At 39.9% G+C, this 15,222-nt stretch overlaps 1 protein-coding gene across 3 annotated transcripts in view; it reads right to left on the bottom strand.

Moving 5' to 3' along the window:
* Nucleotides 1-15,222, bottom strand: part of PFKFB4 (6-phosphofructo-2-kinase/fructose-2,6-biphosphatase 4) — a 110,564-nt gene that overhangs the window by 4,205 nt on the left and 91,137 nt on the right. The window contains exons 13-14 of one of the 3 annotated variants that reach the window (XM_034775314.1): nucleotides 8,297-8,361; nucleotides 4,435-4,525 (exon numbers count right to left, since the gene is read on the bottom strand). In XM_034775314.1, the coding sequence (XP_034631205.1) occupies nucleotides 4,466-4,525; nucleotides 8,297-8,361 (125 nt within the window). In that variant the 3' untranslated portion in view covers nucleotides 4,435-4,465. Of the gene's footprint in view, nucleotides 1-4,434; nucleotides 4,526-8,296; nucleotides 8,362-12,181; nucleotides 12,385-15,222 lie in introns of those variants that run through there. The other 2 variants (XM_034775315.1, XM_034775318.1) reach the window with 2 other exon arrangements.

Genomic DNA, 15,222 nt, shown 5'->3' with positions numbered 1-15,222 from the left:
TCATGAATTGCACAAATTTCACCAGAACCCTGCCCCCTCCCCCCATGTTTCTATGTAGTCTCAAAAGATATTTGAACTTCTTTTCTGATTTTGTTTTGGTCTAAAGGGCAATGAGGGGGCAAAACTATTGCAGTATAACTATTAAAAAATAAGAGCTGGCACTTTTAGTAAGTTTATCAAGCTCCTCCTCTACAGCACACATCCATCCAGGCAATTACTTGATTTAATGAAAAAATAAAAAAGTGAGTTGGAAAATTGATTTTGGGATGATAAGTTGCTTTATTATACTTAATGGGATACTATCAAGTTACTGGAAAACAATTTGTTTTCAAAAATAAGTTTAAACATGTTTCAGGGTTCTACACCTGCCAATATGCCCAACAACCACAACTGCTAGTCAATTTTTGTGGTTTTATACTCATATTTGCCTTTAAAAAAAATATTCTTGTTGATCTGTAAAAACCTACATTAATAAGAAGACATACAATGACTTATACACAGCGGAAGCGGCTGAACTGACTAGACATAGAGTACGGTCAAACGCGCACAGAAAAGTAATTGAAAAACAGAGAAATCCATTTTTTCCTCTACCCTATTTCAGTGACAGAAATCTAGCTCTTACTTGTGAAAACGGTATGTAGAAAAAAGCCTGTGATTTTTCTTAAGTTGAGGGCACCCCCACTTTTTCTTTTTTAAAACCTCTCTATTTTAATTCATTCCCTTTATTTCAAATCAACATTTATAGCATTGGATAGACACAGAAATTATTTTCTCACACACACTGAAATAGCTAAGGTTTCTGAAAAGACTAACGCCAGAGGATTGATGAGTCATTGCAGGCTTTTTGAGCTCCAGGCAGTGAATCTGTTCCTCTGCCCAGCAGAGAATCAAGAGCAGAACCACCTTTCATTTCAGTAAAATTGGGTGACGGTCCTGTTCCTGGAAGGCGTTTCAGTACGTAATACCATCTTAAAACTGAGGAAGACAATGTGTGAGAGAGTGATAAGTGAGGACTGTTAGCTCACTGACTCTCCTTGCTGAAACAGTAAACAAGCAGAACCTGAAGAGTTTACAGTCTAATCAGAGATGTGCCAATAGACTCAAAGGAGTGGTTCCAATAATGTTATTAAGACTTAGGTTAAGACCCCAGACTAGGGCAATATATCTTACAGGAGATCTGAGTCTTGTGAGAGAATTATGGAAACACCACTCTGAAAGTTAAGTTACCTGCAAGCCTGAAACCAAACCTTGAAACCTACACTGCCATCAACTAAGCCCATATGGAATCCCTCCAGAGGAAATTCAAGAGGTCATTCTGATGACACTGAAAGCTGAGTTTTCTCTGGGTAGCAGCAAATTCAGAATGTCTTTCAAACTCTTAATGGGATCGGGGTTCCAGGAGTTGAAGTGAGCCTTTATGATCTTTTCAGAGACTTCTTTTTCTTGAAGCAATAATCTCTTGTGCAACAAACCAGCAGAGGCCAAATTCTGGAGAGAAAAGAGTGACTGTCCTGTTTTTGGGAGAGACTATAAGGGATTTGGAGTCAACACCTGTCTATGGATATTTGGCCTTTAGCAAGCCAATCTTTGAATGACCACAAAGGAGCAATGATGATGGTATTTGTTCAATCTGTCCATATTTTTCAGAATAACTTGTGCAACACTTGGATCAAAATGACACATCCACCAGGCTCTTGGGACTAAGTTATTGAAGGGTTGTCTATGTGGGCTGCCTGAGAGCCCCAATATTGGCTGCAGTATATGGAAGGCTGGGCATTTGCTGTTGATTCAAAAAGATGGAAGGCAAGAAGCCAAATTCCAGGAAATCCCAGGGAAAATAAGAGGAGATCAAGAATTTGTTGGAGTAGACTATATGCCATAATAGATGGAGGCCTAAGATAAAAAAGAGGGAGACATCTCTATCAGAAAAAGTGCAATGAGGGAGAAAGGATTTGGGAAGGGAGAGAAAGGATGGTGTAGCTACATTGTCTGGTAATGAGAAGTTCTGGGCATAGTCCTAAATCTTCTAGGGATTCATCTCAGATACCTATGGCAACCATGTCTGTGAGAGTAGATGGAACCAGGATGGGAGAGAGCTTAATAGTGTTTTTTTACTGGCAGGAATTGTGCAGCTCTTGAGACTGCCAAGATGGGCTTATGCCTGTCTCCAGGATATCCTTGGTTTGCAAGAAAAACAAGTCTGGAAGCAATGAAGTAGGGAGGACAGTATTTTTCAGAAAGAAGCCAGACAAGGAGTTGTTAAATACACTGAATGCAGACATGGCTAGTTTACTACACAAAAATAAAAATAAAAAAATACCAGACTCAATTTGTGAAAGCATTTACATCCAAAACCCAAAAGGTAAAATACATAAAAATAAATGAATAGATATTTTAAATCAGTGTATTGTAGCAGCTTGGGAACTATAACTAGCTGATTTCCCTTGGAGCTCTGTACAAACAACGGTTAAAAATCCATTCTGTCCTCTACTACGGTTTTCTCTAGTGCTACAATAACGGTAAGCGGTTTTTGAACCACTTACTCCATTGCCACATCCAGGCAGTTATACAGACTGAAAAAGACCTCTTAGAACTACTTACTGACTCTTACCTACACCTGCAGGATATAAGTATACAGGCATCAGACAGCAGAAGCAGCTTTAAGTTAACTTTGGATATATATTTACTATTGCATGGGATTCTCCTTAGTAATGGGCCACACACACACACATACTCTCTCTCTCTCTCTCTCTCATTTACTCACTATCTTGTTACTTTTCCACATCTCTGGTTTACATAACTAACTTCCCTGCAAACCTCTCAAGGATACCCATGGCAGCAACAGGAGCAGAACCCAGGTCACTTGACTCCCAGTCTAATGTCCTACCCAGTGATACATGCTATCACTTGAAACTTCAAATTCTATACTAGGATTTTATCTGTACAATAGATTATTTACATGAGCCAGCTAGCTATCAATTAATCCCTATCACTATAGTATTTAGGAGCTCATAATGGGGTACATGACCTCAACAGAAATTATCAAAAAATGCAAATAGTTAATTTCAACAAAATGTTTGTAAAAAATGTACAAGCTGGAGAAATAGACCTATTAACTGAACAAACAGTTTATACAACAAGGGATTTGTGCTATTCTTTTAGATGAAAAGCAATTGCTTAGAAAATAGCCTATTTTCCAAGATTCAATGCAATGAAAACAAAGCTGCTCCTGTTACTCGGACACCTCTAATTTTAATTTGGTCTCTATCCCCCAAAAAACAGCAAGGTCGTGCTGCTACTCAACTTTCAAATGAGCTACAGTCTCTTTTTGTACAATGTGTAAAGGATTTTAGACACTGGCATGTTGCACTCTCTTGGTGAATAACTGCTTGACAATCCGTAGTAAACATGCCATCTTTCACACAAACATTCTATTCATGCTTCGGGAGGTGTGTGCACCCATTTTAGCCAGGACAACCTCCAACCAACTTTTTTTTTTTTTGTGTGTGTAGTATAAGCTAAAATCTAGGTACAGACTAATCTGAAATGGCCATTGCCCTTTGTATTGTACCCAAGGTAAGCTCTGATAAGATGTATGCACTATTGAAGACTCAAAGGTGAAGACTCAAAGACTATGTGATGACTCAAAGGTCATCCACATATGCACTAGGAGCAGCATACTACTAGGAGTAAGTGTGGCTGCTGCTTGCCAGACCATGAATAGGGAACTTTAAGATTCTGTGTTTCTTAATTCCAAAACAAAAGAAACCAAATGAAAATTGTTACTATGTGCCCAAAGAATTCTGCCATTCGCCCAATGCAGAAATATATTTTAAGAAAAATCGCACACATTAAACTACTCATATACTTCTCCTCATTATGTTTGAAGTCTGGAATAAAATAAGCTTCAACTTGCTAGCTTCCTCTTCAAATATATATCATTAAAGAGTTTGGTAATCTAACAGATCTACCAGACTAGCACTATGGATCAGTAGAACTAAATGTTTTGCTAACTATGGAAATGTTATTTTCTGCTACATTTAACAGTCCAATCACTCCCAAGGTCGGGGAAACAAGTACTACTTGTGCCCAGCTTGTGCTTATCACACACAGTATGTTATGCATCGTAGCTTTCATACTTCGACTAAAGACCAACAGTTACTGGACCTAAAAAAAAAATCAATTTAAAAATTAAAACTGCAAGATCACAGGATTATAGAAATCTTAAAAAAAAAAAAAAAAAAAAAAAAAAACAGCAAACAGCAGCCAATTAAGGTTCAACTGAATTAGTATAATACAGTTTCACTATGCCTAGACAATTTTAGACGTTATGTGCTGTACAATGATTTAAATATTATTTTTGTAATTGATTTCAAAGTGATTGGAATGATTTTTTTAAAGATGTATTTTAAAGTAATAGGATGAAAACAGCACCACGCGTTTGATAGCTGATCTGGACACGGGTTCACTGGTGAGCAGGGACTGTTACAAGGGCTTCCTCGGGAGGTCTGGAAATGTCTACATTCTGTATAATAATAAAAATACAGAGGAGAATATTTATCATGCAGCAATAAGCAGCAGTAAAATATCAATCAGATTCCTTCACAAGTACACAGCTGCACTCCAACAGAAGATTTTTCACTCAGAAAATTCAGTGAAGTAACAGCTTTTTAATGCATTAGAACATACAGCAGCACAACTTATATAAAATAACCATCAATCCTACATAAATCTTATTTGTAACACTTCAGTTATTCACATGTAGAGGATTCCTATTATAGGCCCCAATCAGGAAAACTCTTAAGCATGTGCTTAAATCTATTCCTACCCAGGAAAACCACTGAGCACATACTTGATTTCAATAGGAGTTGAGTATATAAACTGGTTTCTCTAAATAGCAATACTTTCCTGAACTAGAGCCGTACACTGCATTCCCATAGCATGATCTTCACTTTACTTGTAATATAGCTAGTTTAGAACACAAAAACTACACCTGATGCAGTGAGTTATGACAAAATCCCTCCTCCAAGACTAAAATGGTACCTATGGGTAGACGTCTGATTCTTTTGCAGAAGGTGTACAGTATTGCCCATGTTCAATGCAGCACGCGTTCAAAGGGTAGACAGTTTAGCTGATAAGCCTGATGTTGGCTGCACCCATGCAGCTCAAGTTGGGGGCCTACAACAGTATCACTAAATTCAAAGTACCTGCTAACCTAGTACCCTACCTACTACTTTAAATAAAAACCAAATGATGTGCATTCAGGTTCAATTTGAAAGATCAATTCATTCTTCAAACCAAAGCCATTTCAATTCCAAAAATATATTTTCCATTTCAAAAAAAGGCTTTGGGCATTTGGGTTACATGTTTCTCTCTTTGTTCACTTCCCTGATTCTGTGTTAGGGTGAGCAAATTTCTCTTTTATTTTTATGATAAAAACTGAATTAACTGAAATAATCTAAAATGAGTTTTTGCAATGAATCTCTAATTTATGGACTAAGATATGTAGCAAAGGAAATAGATTTTCCTGCCACACAAAGGCATTAAACTTGCTTTCTGAAATAAAATCCAAAACATCAGAGAGAGAACTCAAATGATTGTTGAAGTAGTTCCATAAGATTTATTATGGGAAAAAACAAAGATCACTCCTCCTTCATCCTATCCAGATTGAGACTGAAGTCATTACAAATCTGATGCTACTGTACATGACCAGTCAAATCTGCAGTCCAAATTCAGATAGATCATCTTTATTATAGAAAACACAGGAAAGTCAGTTATTCTACTCCTTTATATGTATTTTTGCAATGTAAAAATGACATCTTGAATTTTTCTTAGAGTACATAAAGTATTTTAAAACAGTTTTTTCAACATCTGCTATGCATTATAGCATGCCTTATGTATTGATATGGAATTTATATCTAAGGCGCACACAGTACAATTATTAGGAAAGTATTTTGTTTGTAATGGTAATTTTTTAAAATTAAATACTACAGTTGTTCAGCTTTAATAAAGAGTATTTTAAAATTAGATTTTACAATAGCAGTTCCCATTTACACAGATAGCATAAAGGAAATATTTTATACTCTATACCACACTCTAATCCTGACCTAATCAACTTAGCCTTTCATCCTGCCTAGTTAGTTTAACTGTATACTACGAAGTTTACTCAGTGTGGGTCTTTCAGAAGACATCTCAAATACAGGTCCCGTCTGTGACTCTCTATGGGTAATAAAATCCCCATGGGTCTTCCCTGAAAAAAAAACTCAGGTTTACCCTGCTATCCTTTGTCAATTTTTTCCACTAATTTCACTACTGTACAGTTGTTGCCTGACTTCTGCCCTTCTCCCCAAACATGATTACATTTCAGCAGTACCAGATGTGTAGTTTGTCAAGCATTTCAGGTCAAAAGGTTCTAAGTAACAGCATTAGGTGCTCAGGTAACCATAATTATAATATTTAGAGCTAATGCAGTGACTCAACAGGTTTTTGTCCCAAATAAACATTTTTAATAAGCTAACATCATAATAAATATTCCCAAAAATACATGGCATGCTGTAAGACACTGTGGCAGACTGAGGTTAATCAGCAGCTCTTCATCTGAACTGCAGGAGACAGTCATTTGGATCATCACTGAAAAAGTCATGGCTTGAAAATAAGGATATTCACAAAGGGGCACATAAGGATGTCATTTTGGTGGTAAAGAACATGTTCAATTCGTCAGAATTGTTTAATATTCCATCTGATGGGTGAGGTGAAGTGTTTGCCAGAAAGCATCCCATTATTTACACTCTGTTCCTATTAAGTGGCTTTCAGCATAATATGCAAGCTGCATCAACAAGAATAGATTAAAAATCTGGTAAAATGTAATACACAAAGGGAAAGAAGTAATGAAAGCAGTGAAGCCTAAACATGGTAAAAAAAACATCCATAAATGAAAGCACTTGACTAGAATCGCTACTGAAACCAATGTTTTGTCAACTCAGTGTAACTAAGATAATAAAACTTCTTGCAAAGCCCGGTAGCAAACAGCATGCAATAAACTGATTAGTCACAAAAAAGCCATATATATAAATCATATTACACACACATCATTTCCATGCACACATACATACAAAAACTCATATCTTCACACACGTATGGCCCTGATCAATACCACAAATCCCAACTTCTCACTATAATATAAATTGACTATACTGCACTAATCCATTCGCCTCAACTCTACCCATATTATTCTTTGCAATGGTAGCCAATTTACTTCAAGGGAGACTTAAAGCATAGACACAAAAGCTTGTAGCATAAGCACCATGCATATCAAGTTTGGGTAAGCTTTTATAATCCATCAATGGCAGAGCCTTTTGGGAGTAATATGGTCGATCCAAACTCATGTTACTATAGAATACTATGGCACCACACAGCATCTCATACTCTGATTCAGCAAGAATGCAATAAGTTACCACAAGCCTGACTTCCTAACTCTGCTTACACATTACACACATACAAGCCACTGGGGGGGTATACGGGTTGACCTTGACTAGCTACATCCACTAAGATATCTCAACTTAGGTATCTCAGTGTAAACACACCCCTATCTTCTGCAGTGAAAAGATGAAGTCTCAGTTGGCTGGGCTTGCTTTGAGGTGGACAAGATGACAGATATAAAAACACCCGTTCCTTCTCTGTGCTAGTGTTCCCACCATTGGCTAGCATTGATAAAAATTCTCAGTATAGACAAAGCCCTGTAATTGCAGTCAGCCTAAAGCAAGAGAGACTTCATTAATCCCTACTACCAACAGTTCTTGCACGTTTTGGAAATGCATGGGGAACTATGCCAATTCCAAACTGGAAAAAGAGCTCAATCAACATTTTCCTCTAATGTTTAAAATACATTATCATGCACTTGGAAAGTGAAATAGATGCATGATAAGCTTGTTCCTAACAGACTGAATAGCTTATTCATTGCTTTGATCATTACTAAGTCTTTGGCATTTGTGTTTTCTAACATAAAAATATAAAAGGCATTGACTTAGTAACACTATGTACACACAGTTGATATTTCTGAATGCAAGAGCCAGAGTTTACCTTTATGTCTGAAATGTAACATTTCTTTTCACAAACTTATCTAGAAAACAATACCCAGATGAGTAACGTACTGGTCACACAAAGTTGGTGTGTAAAGTTAAATATGCTCAGCAATTGTAACAAATTAATTCTAAATCTGGGAAATAGACTTTTTTTTATGATAATCATCTCAGAAAATGCAATGTATTAAGGTATTTGTATTGAACACTTGTCCTACCTCTGGTTTATCTCTGTGTGTGTTTACAGCTTCAATGTTCAGGAATATAGATTCCACCTTACAACCTGTTGAGAGAAATTAACCAGATAAGCAATTAATGTTTCTAAAACTGTGTTGCTTTTTAAAAAAAAAAAAAGTTACAGTAAATATGTGATCTAACTTTAAAAGATTATTCCTGTCTTTCCCTCCACCTCTTAGCTTTTACTTGGAATTCCTTTGCTAAGTTCTGATTGTCCTTGGCCTCACAATGAACCAACCCCAGTGGATTTAGTATTTATCCCAGTTTGGTGATTAATCCAGTTCTCACTATCTTCAACCTCACATTCTTCTTCTTACTTTTAACAAGACAAGGAAACTAAGTAATTCACTTTGTTCAAAAACCCTCAAAAATGATGATAGGCATACACACAATCATAAAATTTCACATCCACTTCTGTTTTCTGGAATATTTTTAGCCTTAGCATCACATTGTAATGCAGAAGATAAATACTGACCTCAAACTCTTAGTAACGGTGAATGTGACCGAATGCATGTATATTTCAGATTTTTAAAAGCCCACATTACTAAAGCTGGCACAGGCAAGGCTATTAAATTATTATTAAATTTACCTAACATTTTAACAATTTATATAAATGGAAATCTAAAGCTAACCTCTGGGAAAAAGCCAATTTTTTTTCCTATTGGATGAGCCAGCAAGCTCAGAGAAAGTAGGAAAGCCATATTTGCCTCTCATGCTGGGTTGGTTTTAACAGATGCCTCCAGCAAAAACTGATCCATTTACAGACTAGTGACTATCCAGTGCATTTAAAAAAAAAAAAAAAATCTGCACTCGCCATAATTTGGTGGTCTGTCCTCACTCCTCAGCTATGTTTAATAACCAATGGCTGTAGTTCAGGTCTCATATTACTAAGGCATTATTTTTATGAAATACACTACAAAATATCTATTAGTATATGCTCTGAAGCCTCACACAACATTAAAGCAAAGTACCATTTGTGATGCATTATTATGTGCGTTCTAATTAGTCTGTTCACTTACTAATTACAGTAAATCAGAGAAGTTATAATGCATTCTTTCCCCAAATGCAAGTCAAGCAGAAATCCACCCTACTTCCAAAAATTAAAGCTACATCAACAGTCAGGATGATACAAATTTGTACCGTTCCTTAGAGGAGGATTTTTTTTTTTACTAAAGTATGTCTACACTACGAAATTAGGTCGAATTTATAGAAGTCGATTTTTTAGAAATCGATTTTATACAGTCGATTGTGTGTCCCCCCACTTAAGACCATTAACTCCGCGGAGTGCATCCACAGTACCGAGGCTAGCATCGACTTCCGGAGCATTGTACTGTGGGTAGCTATCCCACAGTCTCCACCGCCCATTGGAATTCTGGGTTGAGCTCCAAATGCCTGATGGGGCAAAAACATTGTCGCAGGTGGTTTTGGGTAAATGTCGTCACCCCCCTCCCCCCGAAAGCAACAGCAATACATCATTTCTCGCCTTTTTTCCTGGGTTACCCGTGCAGACGCCATACCACGGCAAGCATGGAGCCCGCTCAGCTCACCGTCACCATATGTCTCCTGGGTGCTGCCAAACATGGTACTGCATTGCTACACAGCAGCAGCTCATTGCCTTTTGGCAGCAGACGGTGCATTATGACTGGTAGCCGTCGTCGTCATCTCCTGGGTGCTCTTTTAGCTGACCTGGAGCACCTGGGCAGATGTGTGTGCTCCTGGCTGGCCTTCGTGAGGTCAGCCGGGGGCACCTGGACATAAATGGGAAACAACAATGCCCAGCAGTCGTACTGCACCATCTTCTGGTGAGCAGCCAGAAGCCGACAATGGCTAGCAGTCGCACTGCACCGTCTGCTGCCAGCCTAAGATGTATAAGAGAGATGAAGTGGATCAAAACAATAAAGAGACCAGATTTGTTTTGTGTTCATTTGCTCCCCCCTCCATGAATAGTGGGAGGAGGGATAGCTCAGTGGTTTGAGCATAAGCCATGTCGTCAGTCGCTCACCCCTCCATCTGAGCAACAGCAGACAATCGTTTCGCGCCTTTTTCAGCACAGACACCATAGCACGGCAAGCATGGAGCCTGCTCATATCACTGCCGCAATTATGAGCACTGTAAACACCACGCGCATTATCCTGAAGTATATGCAGAACCAGAACCTGCAAAAGCGAAACCAGGAAAGGAGGCAACGGCAGCACGGTGACGAGAGTGATGAGGACATGGACACAAACTTCTCTCAAAGTACGGGCCCCGGCAATATGGACATCGTGGTGTTAATGGGGCAGGTTCAACTACAGGCTGAGCAAGTGCAGAATGGTGGTTGAATGACGCCACCTATCATCTTAGGCCCGCCACTTATTATCTTCAGCCTGCCACTTGTCCTCATATTCATATTGTGCTTTCCTGGACTCTGACATTGTCTGCCTCCACGCATTCTGTGGGGCTCTTTCAGTGTGGGAGGACTGCATGAGCTCAGAGAACATTTCATCGTGAGTGCGTTTTTTTCACCTTCTAATCTTCGCTAGCCTCTAGGAAGGAGAAGATAGTGTGAGCGTTGAAACATTTGCAGCTGGTGGAGGAAAAAAAAAAGGGAGAGTGGTAATTAAAAACACACATTTTAGAGGACAACGGATAGACTCTTTCATGGTAAACCTTGCTGTTAACATTACATAGCACATGTGCTTTCGGTACAAGGTCGCATTTTGCCTCTTATTGAGGGTATGCCAGTTTGGTGTGAGAGATCTTTCATACAGGGCCGGGCAACAGAATTTGGCTTGCAGGCAGCCATGGTAAGACACAGTCTTTTGGCTTCTTTAACTTTCATTACATGTGAGAATGATTTCAAACAGCAGCGCCCTCATTTCCCATACCAAGCAGCCGTTGGGTTGGCCATTTAAAAGGAGGAGGGGCTGAGGTTTTCGGGTTAACGTGCAGCACAAACCCAACTAAACCCCCTCCACACACACACCCAAGTCTCTGGAATGATCGCTTCACCCCTCCCCCCACCGAGTGGCTAACAGCGGGGAACATTTCTGTTCAGCCACAGCAAACAGCCCAGCAGGAACAGGCACCTCAATGTCCCCTTAATAAAATCACCCTATTTCAACCAGATGACCAGGAATGATATCACTCTCTTGAGGGTAACACAGAGAGATAAAGAACGGATGCTGTTTGAATGCCAGCAAACGCCGGGACCATATGCTGCCATGCTTTGTTATGCAATGATTCCAGACTATGTGCTACTGGCCTGGCGTGGTAAAGTGTCCTACCATGGAGGACAGAACAAGGCTGCCCTCTCCAGAAACCTTTTGCAAAGGCTTTTGGAGTACATCTAGGAGAGCTTTATGGAGATGTCCCTGGAGGATTTCCACTCCATCCCCAGACACGTTAACGGATTTTTCCAGTAGCTGTACCTACTGCAAAAGCCAGGGCAAATTAACCATGAAACACGCTTGCTTTTAAACCATGTATAATATTTACAAAGGTACACTCACCAGAGGTCCCTTCTCCGCCTGGTGGGTCCGGGAGGCAGCCTTGGGTGGGTTCCTGGGGTACTGACTCCAGGTCCAGGGTGAGAAACAGTTCCTGGCTGTCAGGGAAAACGGTTTCTCTGCTTCCTTGCTGTGAGCTATCTTCCTCATCCCCAAAACCCGCATCCCTGTTGCATGCTACTCCATTGATGGAGTCAAAGCACAGGGGTGTGGTAGTGGTGGCTGCACCCCCTAGCATGGCATGCAGCTCATCATAGAAGCGGCATGTCTGGGGCTCTGACCCAGAGCAGCCGTTTGTCTCTCTGGTTTTTCGGTAGGCTTGCGACAGCTCCTTAAGTTTCACGCAGCACTTCTGCAGGTCCCTGTTATAGCCTCTGTCCTTCATGCCCTTGGAGATTTTTTCAAATGTTTGGGCATTTCATCTCTTGGAACGGAGTTCTGATAGCACAGATTTGTCTCCCTATAAAGCGATCGGATCCTACACCTCCTGTTCGGTCCATGCTGGAGCTCTTTTGTGACTCTGGGACTCCATCATGGTCACCTCTGCTGATGAGATCTGCACTCACCTGCAGATCGCCACGCTGGCCAAACAGGAAATGAGATTCAAAAGTTCGTGTGCCTTTTCTTGTCTACCTGGCCAGGGCATCGGAGTTGAGAGGGCTGTCCAGAGCGGTCACAATGGAGCACTCTGGGATAGCTCTCGGAGGCCAATACTGTCGAATTCGACCACACTACCCCAAATTCGACCCGGCAAGGTCGATTTCAGCGCTAATCCCCTTGTCGGGGGAGGAGTACCGAAATTGATTTGAACGGCCCTTTAAGTCGAAAATAACGGTTTCATCTTGTGGACGAGTGCAGGGTTAAATCAATCTAACGCTGCTAAATTCAACCTAAACTCGTAGTGTAGACCAAGGCTAATATTGAGAAACCCATTTGCAACTAGTAATGAGAGAATACACTGGGCCAGATGGCCATATCCTGCAGAAAACCCCATTAAAAGGGCCAGGGGTGAAACTCTGTTCCTCAAGGAAGAACCCTATTAATTTTTCCACTGGCACTCTCGTCCCCACATACAAGCAGCAAAGGGTTCAAACCCCTGATATTTTACTCCTGTGGGAATTCTGCACTACTGTGCACATGCTCCCCACAGAATTTTTTTCTCTGAAGAAAATACATTCTGGTGGAGAGGTGCTGCAGTTACACCTTTTGCCCACCAGGGGCTGCTCTGGCACCCAAACAGAGGGCAAGTGATTCTGGGTGGGAGCAGCCCTCTGCCAATAGGGAGGAGACGAGGCTGTGTTCCACACAGCGCCCTGCCAATGGGACCAGGTGAGGAGGCACAGAACATGGAGGGGGATGGACAGAGCGAGGGTGCTGACAGACTGAGGTTCAGAAGGGCTAGTGGGGGGGACAGACTGGGGCAGGGGCTGAATGGGAGTGAGGATGCAGGGGTACATGGGGATGGGAGAGGAATGGTGGCTGAGTGAGGGCGCAGAGACACATGGGGATGGGGCAGATGTGCCTGATTGAATGGGAAAAGTTAGGAGTCAGCCAGAGTCTGCATAGGTGAGACTCCCCAACTCTCTAACAATCCCTCCCCCAAAAACCAAACTGTTCCATTCTTCTCCCACCCATACCCAACAGCCCTCCAGGTTCACTCCCAGGCTTCTTTCCAGCAGTTACTTCCCTCTTCCTTAGCTCCTCCATTACTCCTGACTCCCCCAAGCCTTTACATTGCTTCTGAGGAGTGCAGGAAATACATTTCTGTATTGTAGTTTAAATGAATTATTACTTAAAGTTCTATACTAATATAACTAGTAAGGAATCTATTTGTCAAAAACATTTTCTGGATTTTTGTTGTCTCCATTGTTACAGACATACTTACTGACAGATATTTTTAAATAAATTACCAAAATACTTGAAACTGGCTTGATTATATTGTGTTATTTTGACAAATAAAATACGCAGAATTTTAAAATATTGTGCATAGAATTTTTAATTTTTTTGGCACAAAATCCCCCCAGGAGTAATATGTGCAACTGTTGGGGAACTGTTCAATTCTAAAACTATTTCCACAGAGGTTTCTGAGCCTTCTGCTTCCCTGCCATTAACTGAGAGATTCTCTCAGAGCCCCAGATTCCCTGCCTCATCTCCTTAAAGGGGGGTCCAAAATCACAGAATTATGTATCGAAGATAGTATAGCATCAGATGGTTAACTTTTAAGCAGCTGCCTCGGAGTGCATTGTAGGGGAGTGTTAAGATAATAAGCATAGCCCATCTGTCCATCCCCACTAGTCACTAGGGATGAACACACTGCCAAGTAGGATTCTTGGGGAATGATCTGACACATAGCAAGTACTTATGGGAACTAACATAGTACAATTACACACATAAGAAAGGGACTAAGACATGTTAAATTCAAAGCACTAGGTAATGACAACTTACTAGGGGACAAAGGTTTCCCAAACACATGAAACACACATGGTTATTAAATATCTCATGCTTTTTCACATCTTGTCTCATGGAATCCAAGTGACACATCAATATTAGTTTCCCAGAAATATTAACAAATTAAAATATTTATATATTTTAACTTCTGAAGACAAATGTCATGGTTTCAGTTGGTGAAATTACTAAAAAGTAGGTTATGCTGCACCTATCAGTCATACAAATACAAAAATCCATCCTCATAAGCACAGCCTTCCTCCTATTTTAGTCAATAGGAGCTATAGGGGGTCTCAATGTTAATTCTGTTTTCCTATCTGGTATCTTAAAATACTGTTAATAACATTCAGGTCCAATGTCCAAATACAGACTACAAAGTACTCAAAATCACTTAACAGTTCAGTACAATTTCTATATGAAACACTAGAATAGTTTGGGACTGGTAACTTGTACAAGATGCCTTCCTTCTCCGTTAAGATATTTTTAAATATCAGAACTCCGAGCACATCTGCCTTGCAACTTGTTATAAATGATTTTGGACACCAGGTGTCACTAAAGTGAAGAGTTCTCTCAGCTTGTTTAAAAAGCAAGAATATTTTAGATCACTGTTATGAAGTCTATAAAAATCTCTTTTTTTTCCAGATATGAATTCCCCTGGTTTTTAACAACTATTTCCTTAATCTTACTTACATCTGAACAGAAGCCAATTTGGGTTTGTTTTTGTTTAAATTGGATATATATATTGTTTAGCCTTTGCCATTAGAATTCCATCGTGTAGTTAAATTGTCAAATGATTTTTTGGTAACTTGTTCCCAGATAAATCGTGAGAAATTTTTCTACAATTAATCTTCTGAACAGTGATTAGCCATCACTGTGTAAAATTAAACAACTATTCTAAGGACAATGTAATGATGCATATTAAAATAAGACATGCTGAATCCGGGTTGAGATGCACTTAATCTTAGTAGTAATGA

Source organism: Trachemys scripta, chromosome 7, assembly GCF_013100865.1.
Source record: "Trachemys scripta elegans isolate TJP31775 chromosome 7, CAS_Tse_1.0, whole genome shotgun sequence".
NCBI classification, from domain to species: Eukaryota; Metazoa; Chordata; order Testudines; family Emydidae; genus Trachemys; species Trachemys scripta.
This window is presented reverse-complemented; position numbering and strand designations above follow the sequence as displayed.